The sequence below is a fragment of the Heloderma suspectum genome, chromosome 1 (assembly GCF_057233095.1).
Source record: "Heloderma suspectum isolate Gila_16-S chromosome 1, 16-S_ref, whole genome shotgun sequence".
NCBI classification, from domain to species: Eukaryota; Metazoa; Chordata; class Lepidosauria; order Squamata; family Helodermatidae; genus Heloderma; species Heloderma suspectum.
Genome location: NC_139458.1, coordinates 327,329,828 through 327,347,034, shown reverse-complemented (window position 1 = coordinate 327,347,034; position 17,207 = coordinate 327,329,828). Strand labels below are relative to the sequence as shown.

Genomic DNA, 17,207 nt, shown 5'->3' with positions numbered 1-17,207 from the left:
GTTAGGACTAGGCTGTCACCAGTTGCATCAGCTATGGAAGGGCTCACAAAGGAGATATAAAGAAGGGGTGTTGAACCTCAGGACCATGGGCCAAATCTGCCCTACCTGGTTTCCCAATCAATCCTTCTTTGGGTACCCCAGATGACAACTCCCCCCTCCCTCAGCCCCACTTTCTTTCCTCCAACCATTTGGTGGTTTCTTGGCTTTGGCACTTCTTTCCCTCGTTCTAAAAGGTTGAAATGCTTCAACCTTCAAATGCTTTGCCTTCAGCCCACCAATGAAATGTGGCCCCTGAGAGCTGAAATTGAATTCGCCCCTTGGGCTGTAAGAAATTCCACACCCCAGTATAAATGGACTCTGCCTGAGTTTAACTCAGTTGAGGAGTTTCCCTGAGGAGTTTTAAACTTGTGCAAAAACTGAAGATGCGCAAAAACTGAGCTCCCCAAAACTGAGCTCTGGGATGGCACAGAGACTCCCTGAAACCTTAAAAATCAACCTTTGGGAACTTTTACCCAGCTGTGTTTGAACTGTGATTAGTGTTCAGGACTTGGATGAAAAGCACAGAAACTGTTTGGATTTGGGGGCAATTTGCTTAACTGTTGGACAAAAACAACTTGCTACTGAAGATGCAAATTTCCACATGGAAATATAAATTAACACAAAAAGTAGCTCACTTCAACTCATCCTGAAATTAAGTGGTGTGCCACAGATATTTGCTTGAAGCCATTAAAATTTTGCTGAGGAAAATCAAAGTAATAAAAGTGGTCTAATTTTAGGGTGAGGTGACAATGTGTCTGGGATTCAGCTAAAACCGTTGTCCAACAGAGCATGAAGCAAGCCTTCAAAGGTTAATAGAAGTCCCAGTACCAGGCTGAAGCCCTAGGAAATATCCTGATATCATTTCACAGGGTTTTTTTTAAATTCCATTCTCCCATGATGTACTCATAACATGCTTTGTTTAAAAATGGGTTCAGCGCCTTGGATAGCACTTTTAGAGTTTTGCTGGTTGTAACTGAAACCCTAAATGGAATCACTGCCCCTCCGGAACTGAGTCACCATCTGCCACTGCCCATAGTTAAACCATAGTGCAGAGTTCACATGTAACAACAACCCCTACTCAACCCATACTCTGGGTTGTTGTTAAGTGTGAACCAGGTCTATGTCTCTTATCCCGTGCAAGCTCAAATTTCCAGCATACAGTCATAACTAAAAATAGTGGTTTTATGCTAGCCAACTTGCACATTTGCGGAAAATTTGCGCTCTGGATCCATCCAGTATCTATAGCAACAGTGCCAGAGCTGCACTGCTATCACACACTGTAAACTGGGGGTGCTGTCTTGCCCCGACTGAAGGAGTCCTCTTCAGAGGAGAAGCTAGAGGCCCCAGAAGCCCAGGATACCCTGGACCAGGGACTGCCATCAGACCCACAGGAGCCTGAACCCTCGGGGAAGTGGCTGCAGGGCCATCCTTTTCAGGAGAGAGGGACTCTGCCTCTGAAGCAGAGGCTGAGCCACCCCCTGATCCACAGGAGCATCATCGCCTCAAGCGACAGGCTAGCAGGGCTCCTGTGTGAAGGATGCTCACCTCCAGAAATGATCTCCTCAGGAGAAAGGGACTCCTCAGGAGTAGGCTCTGGAAAGGGAGCTCTGATTTCTACAGCTGAGCTCTGGGTGGGGGCTGGCTGGCTTTGGGCTTAACCGCCTTCACTGTAAACACAGCCAGTGTTGGAACAACTTGGCCCATCCAGCCTCTGCCGTGTACCTTGCCTCCTGAATTGTACCCCGTGTCTAATGCTCTGTTTCCTGACCTTTTGCACTGCTCAACGACCCTGCTTCTGGACTGCGTAATGTACCTGACTGTTTTACTGAGTTTGACCTCTTGCTTGTGATCTTGATTACTCCTGCTGCTGCCTGATCCTTGTTGCCTGCCTGCCTGCCTGCCTGCCTGCCTGTGTTCTGACCTCTTCCTGGATTTTGGTTGCTCCCGCCTTAGCTTAACCCTCCTTGGACTGAAACCTGTGTGCTTGACCATTTGCTTGCCAACTTGACTACTCTATTGCATCACTCCCTGTTGTTGCTTGCAAACAGCCAAGACTCGATCTAGAGCAGGACAGGTGAGCAGAAAGTAGATCTCCAGATGTGTTGGACTTCAGCTCCCAGAATTTCTGACCATTGGTCATTCTATGTCATTGAAATCAGGCATTGAAATCCCAGGTGGTTGGGTAGGAAAGAGGACACCTGGCTACCTTAGGCATGGGAGCCCCCTGGACCAGCTCAGAGACTACACAGTTCCACAGAGCCTTAAAATCAGCATTTGGGGGGGGGAGAGGGGGAGGGATTTCCTGTATTAGTGTCCAGGATACAGATGAAACGTTGAGGGGGCACTCAAAAGTATACTGAAAAATGGAAGTGCTTCTTGATTATAATTAACTGAAAACTAAACTAAAAAGAATATTTTCTACTCTTAAGTGTGAACAGCTCATATTAAGTAAGGAGGTAAGCACAGTTCTGAATATTGAAAGATGAATAGCCGTTTAAGTACAATAAAAAAGTACATAATTAAACCACACCACACATATTGGCACATTAAACAAAACAGTGCCACATGCAGTACAAAGATCCAAAGATTTATATTTATACTAAAATACCTGCTAATCCTTCTATAGAATGAAAATACAACATCTAAGTATACATTTTTGAGGCACTGAGAATTGCAAGCATGATTCAGTCTGGAAATCTGCAGAAAAATGACTTTCTAATGCCGTGTAGGATGAGGTTTATCTTTCGTATCCTCAGAGAAATTAGTGGTTTTGCATCCATCATTGTCACCACTTGGACTTTCGCTGCTTTCAGCCACATGAGCCAGGAGGACATATTCAGAGTGGTTTTTTCCTGGCCCCTTCAGTGTAAACAGCAACTGAAGCGCCGTTTGAATAGTCCCTTGATGCATTGCAGCTGCTCTTTAACTTGTCTCTCAAGTGAATGGCTCTTTAGCTCACTCCCGATCCCAAATCTGAAGAGCAGCAAATGCTACCAGAATTTCCCCCTTTGCTCAAGGGGAGACTGGAGATATAGCTTCTGCACTGAGTGTGTCAGTGAGCAAAGAAGTGGACTTCACAGCACTCCTATATGCTGGTGGTAGACCAGTGTAATTTGGCCTAACTAGCAGCTTTAGAGTTAATTAAGAAGCCCTTTCACACAGGCCAGTGATTCACAGGTTGCCTGGAAGCTATTTCTGCCAGCTAGATTATGTGATCTTAGCCATAATAAGTTTCACTTCCCATGCTAGACTGTTGAGGCCCTGTTCTCAGAGAAAGTCTGATTGTTTTCCCAGCCTGCGATGCTTCACGCACCTTTGGGAAAGAGGAGCCCCCTTCTCCTGAATGTGTGTGCATTGGCCTGTACACTTCTGAGAAGGGAAGAGGCATTGCCTGTCAGCTCATGAGCGAGAAGGAGGCATCTAGCAGAGAAACTTATAAGATCCAAACCACAGGCTTTGCGCTTTGGTCTCACTCCAAGGGGCAATGTGTGCACTACCAGCCTGGAGGACTTTTAACCTAGGAACTGTCTGAGCCCATGGAGTCCCAAGGCAGCTCTGATTCTGAGGAGGAGATATAATTCGTGGGGGAGGAACTCTCTCAGACTTCAGTGGTGCAGCTGGAGGGGGAGCCCCCCCTGCTCACATCCCTGGGAGTGACAGTGACCCGGGCATGGAAGGGGAGGGACAACTTGAACTTTTAGATGTGAGGCACAGGCACAAGCGAGAGATTGCAGGAGCTGAGCTTAGGTGCTCAGCCTGATTGGCTCGATGTCAACAGCTGCGCCCAGAAGCATCACGGGAGAGGGGGAGATCTTCCCCTCCCACCCCTTAAGTTCAGAGAGTTGCCGCATTTTTCCCAAATGGAGATCAACTGATGTCCTAACCCGTCGAAACCCCTAGATGGCTGTTCCTTTGTAGTTCCTCTGAGTCTCAGGCAATTAGCATCTGTATGCTTCATTAGGATGAATGGAATTAAAGCCTTGGAAAGCAGCCCTTTTGTCTGAGTGTTGATTCTGGCTATTGGAGGATTCAGTAAGCAACAGGGGAATCCTGACAGGAACAGTCTTTCATCTGTCTTGGGGGCCCAGGAAGACACCCAGCTGTGATTGCTTGATTGCCTGGTGAGAGCTTTCTTTGCATGTATATTCTGCATGTATATTCTATCAATACACTGCCATCCTTTTGCACAAGTGGCTCTGTTTCATCTTGATAATCAAAACAATCTAATTTGACGGGGGCCTGGCAGAATCAGGACCAGCTTCTGCTGCTTACCCTTAGGAGTAAGGGGCCCAGAGCAGGGGATGGATGAACCTGTCCATTTCAATTTCTCTTCGTTTCTCACTTTTCCAGTCTGAAGTTCATTTCATCCTGTTTCTGCATCAGTTCGTGATTTTTTTTAAGTCCCCATGAAAAGACATACAACTGAGAAAATTCCTAACATATACACTTTTTACAAGCCTTTCCCCCTAATATTAGAGGATTTCCCCATTTTAAACAGTATTTCACCAATTTTTATTCAGACCAGACATTTCCCGAAATGATACATGCATTGTTTGTGCACATTTTTTTGTTTGGATAGCTGCATCACAGAACTTGGAGAAGTATGAATACTGACGGATAATTGCGTTTCAGTGCATATACTGGTTCAGGAGGTGCAAATTAAGTAGGTTCACATTAAAACTGACCAAATTTCTCCCTTTCCCAAGTTAAGAGAGCCCTTTTGCTTGCATGGGAGTTAGTCGGCAACCAAATATTTATTTATTATTATTAACATTTCTATACTGCCTTATCTGCTAAAACGCCATCAAGGCAAAGAGTACAACAGGTTAAAACAATAAAACCTTAAAGGTACAATCCTATCTAGATAGGCGGCCACCTCTGAACTCGGAGGCAACCGCCTATCCAAAGGAGGGCAGGAGAAGCACGGAGGGGATCGTTCCCTCCATGCATCCCCTGCCCTGCTTTTTCTACTAGACAGCCGATTGTGGCTGACTAACTGCAGGAGCACGGAGCGGGGAAGAAGGCTGCTGTATGACACATTGGATGTGTCATATAAGCAGCTATGATCTCCCCGCCCCGGAACATCCCCAGCCTTTCTGGCCCCTCCACGCTCCTCTTGTGAGCATGGAGGACAGGATTGTTCAGAAGTGGGGGAGGTCGGTTTTCCAGGAACTGACCTAGGAGCATGGGCTCTGAGGTCGGTTTCCAGAAAACAGCGTATCTGATGGCTGTCTAGCAGCCATAGATTTGCTCCCTAAAACAATGAAAACAAGAGCATTAAAACACTGAAAACATTAAAACAATAAAATTACACATTTCAAAAGGCTAAATTGAAAGATGTATCTTTACATGCAAGGTCATTCAGTACCTGGTTCAATTCAAACTCCTGCTCTGTGCTTCTTGTGAGGAAGTGTAGAATATAAATATAAATAAAAATAAATTAATAAAATATGGCCCCTATTAAAAAAAATTAATGGGACTTCTATGGTTCAGGTGGCATGTCTCAAGTGCAAAGGATTATGTTTAACACTAAATCTGATATTTCAGCTACTTATTCATGGTAAAATGGATTGCAAAACCATTTTTTAAAGAAAATATATCTTAATGATCCATCCTATTGGTGTAATAGCACCATGAAAAAGGCACAGAGTAGAAATTAAAACTAATTTACCCACAGGAAATTAACCACAGTAAGGAAGGAGGCGTTAATTGCCTGTAGACAGTATAGAGATGGAAGCATCTGCAAACACTTGAAAGCAAAACATAAATTATTTGTAAAAGCCAAATGTTGAACTGAGGACATACATTAGAGGGAGTTCAAGGTAACAGTGAGGCTACATTTTGCTAATGCACTCCCAATTTTCTCCTCTTGTTCTGTAGTAATGAGTAAATGTTAAAGTGGCTCTATGGGATCATCCAAAGCATTTGGATAATTGGAAGTTTGGATAATTGGCCATGGAAGCTCACTGGGTGACTTTGGGCCAGTCACAGACTCTCAGCCCAACCTACCTCACAGGGTTGTTGTTGTGAGGATACAACGGTGAGGAGGAGGATAATGTAAGCCGCCTTGAGTTCCTTGCAAGAGGGAGAAAGGCGGGGTATAAATGCAATAAATAAATAAATAAATAATTGGAGGTGCTTTTTGCACAGGGCTACATCAAGAGGACTGGAGAACCCGTGGTATATTTCAATTCTAAGGGTTTATCCAGTCTGTGCTAGTGGGAAGCACTTCTGGTAGTGCAAAGGATGCACTGGCATTTCACCAGTCCCTCTTACACCATTGTACAATTTGGCCTCCATTAGAAGTGTTTTGCTGGCCCCCATAAACACTCTATATAGCTGGAGCTCTGCCTTCGAGTGCTTTAACGAGCTATTTTGCCACTCCACATCCTATTTATCCCCCTTTTTATTCCACCAACTTTACTCACTGATTTTTTAACCAGAAGAATGGCACTCAAAGTAGCTACCCTGGTTTTGCTCTGCAGCAATCCCCAAACCCCTGCCTTATCTCCAACTCTCCTTGCTCAGTTTGGAGGGAATAGAACACAAGGCATTACTTTCCCAACAATCCACTTTGTGACAGAGGCTCAGATGCGGGTGGGCTGTGTGGCGTAGCTGACTGCAACAGATTGGTAAAAACAGTGGAGGCTGGTGGCTCTGATGTCAGTGGGGTGGTGCAAGGGCGTTGCTAGGGTCTTAAAAGATCCGGGGCACAAGCCCATAACACAAATTTGCATATACACACACACATACACACATGTCTAAGCGCATGTCTAATATGTGTGTGTGTGTGTGTGTGTGTGTGTGGTGCATGCATGCATGCATGCAGTGTGCTTGCGTGTGTGTATAGATTACATACATACATACATACATACATAAGAAGTGTGCACTGACCCCCCACCCCACCTCAACTCAGACCCCGATTCAGCATTTTGGAAAACATCCCACTTCTGCTCGGGTCAATTTGTAGTCGGACCACTTCAGCTCAGCACCAAACCTGAGTCAAGGTTTAGAAAAATGAGTCTTTATGCTTCCTGTTTACTACCATGGAAAATTAGAAAAAAGGAACCTGTAACTTTTTCTCTTGGTCAGAACTGGATAATTTCAGGCATAGTAGCCCTCTGGAAGGGGATTACACCCGCCCAATGTCAGAAAAATAGGTGCCGGGTTTATATTTTGATTTTCTTTTAAAGGAAACTGCCAATAACGTTTTAATTCCTTGGAAGAATTGGATAAAAATTTCAGGATTCACTGCCCCATCAGAGGAGATCATGTCTACCAAATTTCAGAATGCTAGCCACAAGGGTTTTTGTGCAAGGGTGGCCTTGACATTTTGAGGTCTCCAAAAGAGGACATACTTATCTCCCTATGCTCCTTGTGGACCATTGCTCTGAAAGTTACAGACAGCCTACAGTTGTCCCTAAATAAGAAACCAGCAAAGTTTCAGAAGGGTAGGTACAGCAGTTCATGTGGAAGGGGAGTTCTCCAGTTTGGGGGAGGGAGTGATTTGCTTTCCCTTCCATTCACCCCTTCCTCAATAGTTTTTGGGTAAATTTGTATGAAAATGCACAGGTCATTAGAGGTGTCCCCCAGGCAAGAAACCTGCAAAGTTTCTGAAGGATATACATGCATGAATTACTAGAATTTATTTACATTTCACCAATGTTAGCAGCAGGGGAGCATGGGTGTTGTTGTTGTTCAGTTGTTATGTCATGTCCGACTCTTCGTGACCCCATGGACCATAGCACGCCAGGCCCTCCTGTCCCCCTGCTCTCTCCTGGAGTGTGCTCAAGTTCATATTCATTGCATCAGTGATGCTATCTAGCCATCTCATCCTCTGCCGTCCCCTTCTCCTTTTGCCTTCAATCTTTCCCAGCATCAGGGTCTTTTCCAGGGAGTTTTCTCTTCGCATTAGGTGGCCAAAATATTGGAGCTTCAGCTTCAGTATCTGTCCTTACAATGAGCACTCAGGGTTGATTTCCTTTAGGATGGACTGATTTGACCTCCTTGCAGTCCAGGGGACTCATAAGAATCTTCTCCAGCATCACAGTTCAAAAGCATCAATTCTTTGGCACTCAGCCTTCCTTATAGTCCAGCTCTCACAGCCATACGTTGCTACTGGGAAAACCATAGCTTTGATTAGACGGACCTTTGTTGGCAATGTGATGTCTCTGCTTCTTACTATGCTGTCTAGGTTTGTCATAGCTTTCCTCCCAAGGAGCAAGCGTCTTTTAATTTCATGGCTAGTCCCCGTCTGCGGTGATGTTGGAGCCCAAGAAAATGAAATCTGTCACTGCTTCCATTTCTTCCCCTTCTATATGGCAGGAAGTGATGGGGCCAGATGCCAGATCTTCCTTTTTTTAATGTTGAGTTTCAAACCAGCTTTTGCACTCTCCACTTTCACCCTCAACAAGAGGCTCTTTAGATCCTCTTCGCTTTCTGCCATTAGGAACATGGGTGGGAAGGTGCTATTGCACTTATGTCCTGCTTGTGGGTTTCCAATGGGCATCTGGTTGGCCACTGTGTGAACAGAATTCTGGACTAGATGGACCTTGGTCTGATGCAGCACGGCTCTTCTTATGTTCTTAAATAGAGAGTGCCTCTGAGCATGTGCAGAATGTTCTTCTTTCACCACTGGGCACTTAGATTCTCCCCCTACCAATTCTATTCCCCTCCATGCAATCATCCCTTCTCATCCTACCATCCTCCAGCACCTTTTCATAAAAACAGATGTCTTGTTTTGTGCAACTCCTCTCTGTGCACAAGCTCTCATTGTATCTTCCTCCCCATAACTTCATTTGTGCCAAGACTTCACCAGGATTCAGCCAATGAGTCTGTTTTCAAAACTAGGGCTCAGTTATGGATAAACTCTGAGCATGCACTAAGTGCCTTTCCCTCACCACTGAAGCTAGAGTTCATGCAAAAAAAACCCCAAACCCCCAAATGACAAAACATGCATAGGACTGAGCTGAAAGGGTAGTCAATTCATTAGACAGAATTGGGTAGGCACTGTATTAAGCCTGCAGTACCATGCTCACAACTCAGGACTTATTTCTGAGTAAACATGCAGAACATCAAGGTGCAAACCTCCCTGCAAAAGCAGTTGTGCTGGAATCCTATGCACACTTTCCCAAGGGTAAGCCTCATTAAACTTAATGGGGCTTCTGAGTAGGCATACATAGGATTGTATAAATGAGTAATATTTATCTCCCCTCCACTTAAAAAAACAAACCAAAACCTCCTATTTTTATTGAAGCTTTCTGTTCACAGGAAGCTGCTTTATATTGAGTCAGACCCTGGGTCCATCTAGCCCAGTACTGTCGACACTGACTGGCAGCAGCGGCTCTCCAGGGTTTCAGGCAGGATTCTTTCCTAGCCCTACCTGGAGATGCTGGGGATTGAACCTGGGACCTTCTGCATGCCAAGCATGTGCTCTACCACTGAGCTACAGCCCTTCCCATTGCTGGATAATGGCAACTGACAAACAAAACAGCCCCAGATTTGTTTCTCTGCAACCATTTGCACCCACTTTTCTCAAGGGTTTGAGTGAGGAGAAGGAGAAAAGCCAACCCTCTTGTCTGTTTGTATACAATCAGATATAGTTCAGAACTTCTCTTGCCCACCAAAGAGAATTCCCTTTAAGAATTCCCCAAGATATGCTCTGGGTGGAATAAAGAAGAGAAAGAAAGAAAGAAAGAAAGAAAGAAAGAAAGAAAGAAAGAAAGAAAGAACAGGATAGGGGAGGGGAGGGGAGGGGAGGGGAGGGGAGAAGAAAAGAATGGTGATTGGAAATGTGTGTGGGGGTGGGGGGGTAGTAGAGAGAATTCCCTAAACCAAGTGGCTTCTTTCAGAGAGGTGGTACTTCAGAGGAATTTAGGAGGCTGTGGAAAGTTTGTAAGGATTGCATGTACTTAAATTAACTTTATGGGGTGAGGTGGCTGAGGGCTTTTTCTAGCTTTTTTTAAACTGTAGAACCTATTTAAAAGCCGCAGCAGTTTCTCGATCATGACTCCACATAGCCCTAACCCTCCCTTTGGGATTATTTGAGTCCTACAGCTATTTAGGAGAAATTAAAGTGGAGGGGGAGAAAGAAGTTTGTGGAGGCTGATTGGATCCTGTGCTGTACTGAAGCTACTAAACTTCTGCAGAATCCAACGGTTCCAGTTTGGGGCAGTAAAATCTGATGCTATGTGAAATACCAGTATTTCACATGGAGCTCTTTCTTCCCTTCCTTCTCCCTCTTCAAAATTTCATTGCAGGCAAGCTCACAACAGTGGGCATGTAAGGGCAGAAAAGAAAAGAAGGGGGAGAGAAGTTTTTGGCACCTCAAAAAAACCCTACACCAGAGATTAGGGATAGTGACCTCCTAATGGTCACCTTAAACACCTTCTGATTAGGATCTCTAATCCCCTGGGAGACTTGACAGTTTTTACTTTTTTAGACTTTGAGAAAAGGAAACTTTATGCATGGCTAGCACAAAAGCCACCGGACCTAACTGTCTGAAATTTGGTAGGCTCAGTCAGCTCCATAGGGCCTGCTAGGTCTCCAAATTCCATGAATTTATGTGGAAGTACAAAAAAATTATAGCTCTTTACTTTGACACATTTTCTTGGAAAAAGCAAATTTTACCTGTGGCTAGTACAAAAGCCAGTAGACCTAACTGACTGAACTTTGGCATGCTCAGTCATCTCTATACGGGCTTCCATGTCCCCAAATTCCATGCACATATGTGGAAGCACACAAAAAATATAGCTCTTTGCTTTGACACATTTTCTTGAAAATAGCAAATTGTACCTGTGACTAACACAAAAGTCACTGGACATAACTGCCTGAAATTTGGCAGGTTCCATCAGCTCCATGGGGGCTGCCAATTTTCCAAACACATTCCATACACTTATGTGGAAGAACAAAGAAATTATAGCTCTTTGCTTTGACACATTTTCTTGGAAAAAGCAAATTTTACCTGTGGCTAGCACAAAAGCCACTAGGCCTAACTGTCTGAAATTTGGCAGGCTCAGTCATCTCTATGGGGGCTGGCAGGTCCCAAAATTCCATGCATGTATGTGGAAGCACAAAAAAATATAGCTCTTTGCTTTGACAGATTTTCTTGAAAATAGCAAATTTTACCTGTGACTAGCACAAAAACCACTGGACCTAACTGCCTGAAATTTGGCAGATTCAATCAGTTCCATGGGGCTACCCAGGCTCCAAATTTCATGTAGTTATCATACAAACTAAAAAAGATATGGCCGTTTTTGTTTTCCAATGCAAGTCAATGGGGATATGTAAAAAAAAATGGCAATTAGGACAGCTCAAAGGATCCGGGGCACAGCTCAACAAAGATCCAGGGGTGGTAGGCCCTCGCTTAATGACACCCCTGGGGTGGTAAATCCACTCCGGGTTTCAGTCAGAACCATTCAGAACTCTAAAAGAGCTATCCACCTTGGATAGCTCCTTTAGAGTTCTGACTGAAACCCAGAGTGGATTCACCGCCCCACTGACACCAGAGCCACCAGCCATAACTGGCTAAAACTGATACCAGTTTCTGAATCCAGGAAGAGAAGGGGCAATGCTGGCACTCTCCTCTTGCCACTCCTAGTTTTGATGGGCTTAGACATGCCTCAGATGTTCTCATAAAGATGCGGGAGATGGCTACAAATAATGGATAGTCGGGTTTTTCAAATTCCACCAGCAGGTGTGGGGGGGGGGGAGAGGAAGGAGAAACCAAATAGACTTAAGTTGTGCCTGTCTACTACAGTTCTACTAATCTAAACTAGCGATGGGCAAACTTAGCCTGAGTGAATTCAGTATTTATTTGGAATGCAACAAATTCATTTGCATGAGTTTGGACAAGAGTTCTATTTTAATATGAGATCTCGTACCGCGTATGTGAGGTAGGGTGGGAGACATGGCAATATTGGGAGACGAAGCAGTGGTGGCAGCAGCAGCAAAGGGAGAGAGCATGGTGGCGGCAGGTCCTTCTGATTCAGGGGGGTGAGCATGCAATTCGTCGCTCCTCCCACTCTGCCGCCCAAGATGGGTGGTGGTGGCGGCTTCACCCCACTTCATGGGAACACCAGCCCCAAACCATTCCTTAGGAAAAAGTCACATTTTCCATCTCAGACAGTCCTTTGCCAGTTTGACAAAGTTTTCCAGGCACACAAAAGACCTTATGGAGAAGCCTCCCTGCAGTGGAGCACAACAGTGTCTTTTTAATCATGTGTCCCATTGGGAGCAAGTAACTAACAATCCTTGACACGGTGTACTGTCTGCTCCACAGGACTGTGATACAAATGAAGAATGTTAGCAGCAGGAGTGTTGCCGAACTCTTGCAGATGTAAAGCAAGGAAGAGTTCAAAATGTTGATGACTGCAATCTGGGGATGTTGGAGAAATCGGTTGTAGGATGGAGCTTGATGACCTTTCATCAGCTTGGCCCCCAGGACTCCATTTCGTCTTCTGCCAGCTGGCCTGACTCAGCGTGCAATGAGTTTGGCCAGCTGGCAGAATTTCTGTAAATTACTATTATTTGTGTAAAAAGATATTTGCGCAATTTCCAGCTGTAAATTATGTAGGTTGCACAAATCACAGCAGCAATTTGTGCAAATCACACAATTTACAGCCGTAATTTATTTACATTATGCAGATTTGCAGAATTTGCAGCTGTAAATTGGTGCAAATCTATATTTGTACAAATGATGTCTGAGACCAAAAAAAGGGGGGAAAGTCCCCAGAACTTGGGGAAACCATGCAGCTCAAGCTCACAAAACAAACTGAATAGGGTGCACAGCAGAAGTCTGGTGACCCCTGAAAAGGCTGGATTTCCCAGCAGCAGACATCCTAACTGCAATCACATTTCTAGCCTATGAACTGAAATATGGGCAATAATTTTACCATCACTTGGATGCCCAGTAAATAGCCTTAGATTAATTACAGTAGGGAGCAATCCTATGGCCACTAGACAGCAGCTAGACGGCCATAGGATATGTTACTTTCCGGGAACCAACCTCCCCCCACTTCCGCACTGCCTCCGAGCCTTGCAAGAGGAGTGCAGAGTGGCCGAAAAGGGGCATTCTGGGGGGCGTTCCAGGGTGGGTGGAAATGCCTGTATGTGTCGTATGGCAGCCTCCTTCTCCATTCTGTCCTCCCGCGGCTACACAGCCACAATCGGCTGTCTAGCCAAAAATGCAGGGCAGGAGAAGCGTGGAGGGAATGATCCCCTCTGTGCTTCTCCTGCCCTGCTTTGGATAGGTGGTTGCCTCCGAGTTCAGAGGTGGCTGCCTATCTGGACAGGATTGTGCCCTTAGTCATGACTAACAGAAGCCCGTTGATTTCAATGGGGTCTACTCTAAGTAAGACTAAAAGCTAATTTATATTCGATTCCCCCTGTCCGTGGTACTGCAACGGCCGACTTACTCGTATGGCACACAAGCACTCCCCAACCCATTGTCCTGATACTATTTCTTCCTTAACATTCCATTTTTTTCCCCAGACCAGTATTACGGCATTTTCTCCCCAGAGACTGCAGTTTCCATGTGCTACTAAGTTATGTGTATCCCTGTCTAGTGATATTATCGCTCTTCCTGGTGACAGTAGGTTCAAAGCTGTTTTGCAACTGTTTTCCCCACCTTCAACTTTGACCTCAGGTGGAGGAAAGGGATTTATTGATGGGAAATCCAGGATTGTCCTCCATTTCCTGTCCTTTGACAATGGGGTGGTTGGTCAGTCAGTTTCGGGTGGGTGGTGGTGGCTAATTTTCAATGCACACCTGTGTGGCTGTGAATAACCACACAAACTTTTTTATTTTAAACCCTGCATTCCTGCACAGCTGTGCAGGCGCACATGCATTTTCTGGACTATAAAAAAACAAACAAGAGGAATCTGAAATGGCAGCATGACATCATACTTCTCCAGCAATCGCAGCGCTATATTGCGGCTTGTGCTCATGTTATAAACACAAATGATAAAGCACACATTACCTTTTAAATTCCTCCTACGTTTCTTATAATTACAACACTGGCACTTGTATTCATTAACTCCACTGTATCTGTGATCATGTGACTAGAGAGAAGTAACTGCATGAGAAAAAAAATACTAGCACAATAATGCCTTGGAAAATAAATGGGCTTCAGTGTAGATTTTACCCAAGTCTGGATCCAATCTTATCTCTATCTATCTAGCTATCTATCTAACCTCTCAATTGCTAATCCATAGATTTAAAGGTCTTTCCTCTGTTCAGCTCAAGCTTTTAAGGCTTGAGATACTGTTTATTAGTTCATTTCAATTAATGAATAAATTATAATGGTATTTAAAAGCTATAGCTCAATGTAGTTCAACTTACATCTAATCTTGATAGGAAACCTGTTAAAATGTTTTTAATTTTAAAACATTAAAATTAAATGTTAACTGTTAACAGTTTAACATTTTAACATTTAATGTTAAAACAGTTAACAGTTAAAATGTTAAAACAGTTTAATATTTTAATTAAATGTTAAATGTTAAATGTTAACAGTTAAAATTAACTGTTAACTTTAATAAAGTTAAAATGTTTTAACTTTTTTAACTCTTTTAACCATTGTTTTATTCTTATGTTGTTCACCGCTCCGAAATCTTCTGATGAGGAGCGGTATATAAATATTATAAATAAATAAATAAATAAATAAGGTAGTGGGCTCTCCCACATGGGAGGCATCCAAGACGAGGCTGGACAGCCATCTATCAGGGATGCTCTGACCTGGATTCCTGCACTGGGCAGGGGGTTGGACTCAATGGCCTTGTAGGACCCTTCCAACCCTACTATTCTATGATTCTATGAAACTCTTAGAGTGGAAGAGAAAAAGGGGAGTTGTATAAAATACCAGGTTATGCAGAAGCCATAATATCTATTAGTCCTTTCAAATGCATGACTGTCCATGGTAAACTTTGTCTAAAGAAGAGGACTGCAAGAAGAGATTATATACATTAGATTATATGGTCTAATGAAAACATCCCGGGGGTGGAAACTTGGCTTGGCTCCAAAAGTATTGCATGAGTGGAAGGCTCTTCCACTTGTTTTGCCTCCCTCATTTCCAGCCCTTGATGTCACATCGCAACATGCCATTCTGGATGGTTCTCCAATACTCAGGAGCAGGTTTCAGAAGGTGGACAGGAAAGCTCCAATGCATGGAGTTCTGTTCACATGTCTTTTGCTCCAAGCCTAAGGTTATCCTTGTTTCACAAGAGTTTACGATGTTCATCCCTTCATTTTGCATCCTTTTGGATTCACCTTCAGAGCCATTGCTTGCTCTTATGTTTATCTTTTCCCTATGACTAGATCTACAACCTCATTCTCCAGCTTCCTATTAAAAGAGAAGAGGTTCCTAAATGAGCACATGTTCTGACAGCGGAAGTGAAAATCAGCCCCCCCCCCCCACGCATGCACACACAGGCTGTTCTCATTAGAATATTTCATGCCAATAAGACCACAAATATTTAATTGTGATTCTTTGTAAATATTAACTTGTTTCTTCCTGGAAGACACCCAAGTTTTTTTTAACCAACTAGAGCAGTGGTGGGCAACTTGTCACTCTCCAGATATTGTTGGATTACAACTTCTATCATCCCTCACCACTGGCTATGCTAGTGAGGGCTGATAGGAGTTGCAGTCCAGCAACATCTGAAGGGTCACATGTTGCCCACCTCTGAACTAGAGAATGGTTAATACATTACAGGAGAAAAACTATTCCCTATTAAGGAAAAGAGAAGAACCTGCAAATGTCCAGGGATCTATAAAATAACAACTCTGCATCCAGAGAGTGCCACTTACCTTGTCTAACAGCTAATGTTGTTGTGTAGACCAAAAATAGGAGAATGTAGTTCAGGAAGCTCTGAAAGACTGGAGTGTTGGCATGAAAATCATCTGACAAATACTTGCTGGTCAGGCTAATACCACAGATAAGCAGGGACAGAACCTGCCCAAGAGCTATAGATAGCAGGAGCTCCCTAAAAGAAACAAGACAAAGATACAACATAATCAGCATCACTACCTAGACAGAGTGAAATCCAGTGGTGTCCATCCATCAAAGGAACAGACACCATGGGCAGAATGGACTCCCCCTGCAGCCCCCCATCCCCCAGTGTGCCCTCAAAATATCTTCTGAAGGGTTGGGGGAGCCTCCAAAGCAGATTTGGAGGCATGTAGGAGGACGAGGAGGGGAAATCCCATTGCACAAGGGAAAGACTGCTCACACAATGCTGACTGCTTCCCCCAAAGCAGCATAAACCTCAAACACGGCAGGAAAGATGATTCCATGCTTTACAGGGCTCAACTTGTCCTACTGCCATTAGCATACCAACACACCGGGAGCACCCCCAAGCTTCTCATTCACTCCCGTGTTAAAATGAACCATGGATCTGTCCCCAACAGTGAAATTCTTTGTTGGATGGGAGTTATTTGTGTGCCTCAGGTCTCCCAAGTTACTGAGGAGCACCACTGGATCCAAATTTGGTCCAATATGAAATAGCCGCTTCAGTCCAGGAGCTATATGTCATCCATGAAATGAACAAGAAGGGTGCACCAATTCTTTTCTAGTATCTTTTCAATGTTACTTATCCAAAAAAGCAAACACAGAATCTGCATAATAATTATGTAAGCGTATATGAATTTGATCATGAGATGTCTACCCCACTGTTCTTCCAAGGGGCAAAGAAATGCTTGCCTATGGTACCCAAGCAGGCTCTTATCTAGGTAGAGCACACGGCCAGATCTGCTTTATCTTCAACAGTAGGAGAGTCCACCAGCCACACACAACTTCTACGTTATCTTGCTGATTAGCAGTTAGAATCTCTAGAAAACCAGCTTTCATTGTTTTTAAAGGGCATGCTTCAAACCCAGCTTCAAACCCTGCGATCTCCAGGTAGGCTTTGGAAAGACTCATGTCTGAAAACCTGGTCAGTGTAGGCAATACTGAGCTAGATGGGCCAAAGGTCTGATGGTGTAAAGCAGCTTCCTGCTCCCTGGTTCTTGTGATAAGTTGGAAAATATGATAGAAACAGTGTTAGAGGTCTGGCTATTATTTGTTTGTTTGTTTTTTATTTAATTTCTATACCGCCCAATAGCCGGAGCTCTCTGGGCGGTTCACAAAAATTAAAACCAAAGAGCACACAATAAAATACAAAATATATAAAACC

The 17,207-nt window shown here is 44.1% G+C and overlaps 1 protein-coding gene across 1 annotated transcript in view; it reads right to left on the bottom strand.

The window, feature by feature from the left end:
- The window catches only part of SLC35F1 (solute carrier family 35 member F1), a 348,917-nt gene that overhangs the window by 145,553 nt on the left and 186,157 nt on the right, over window positions 1-17,207 (bottom strand). Inside the window, exon 2 of the mRNA XM_084831493.1 lies at window positions 15,844-16,019. Within this exon, the coding sequence (XP_084687619.1) occupies window positions 15,844-16,019 (176 nt within the window). The remainder of the gene's footprint in view (window positions 1-15,843; window positions 16,020-17,207) is intronic.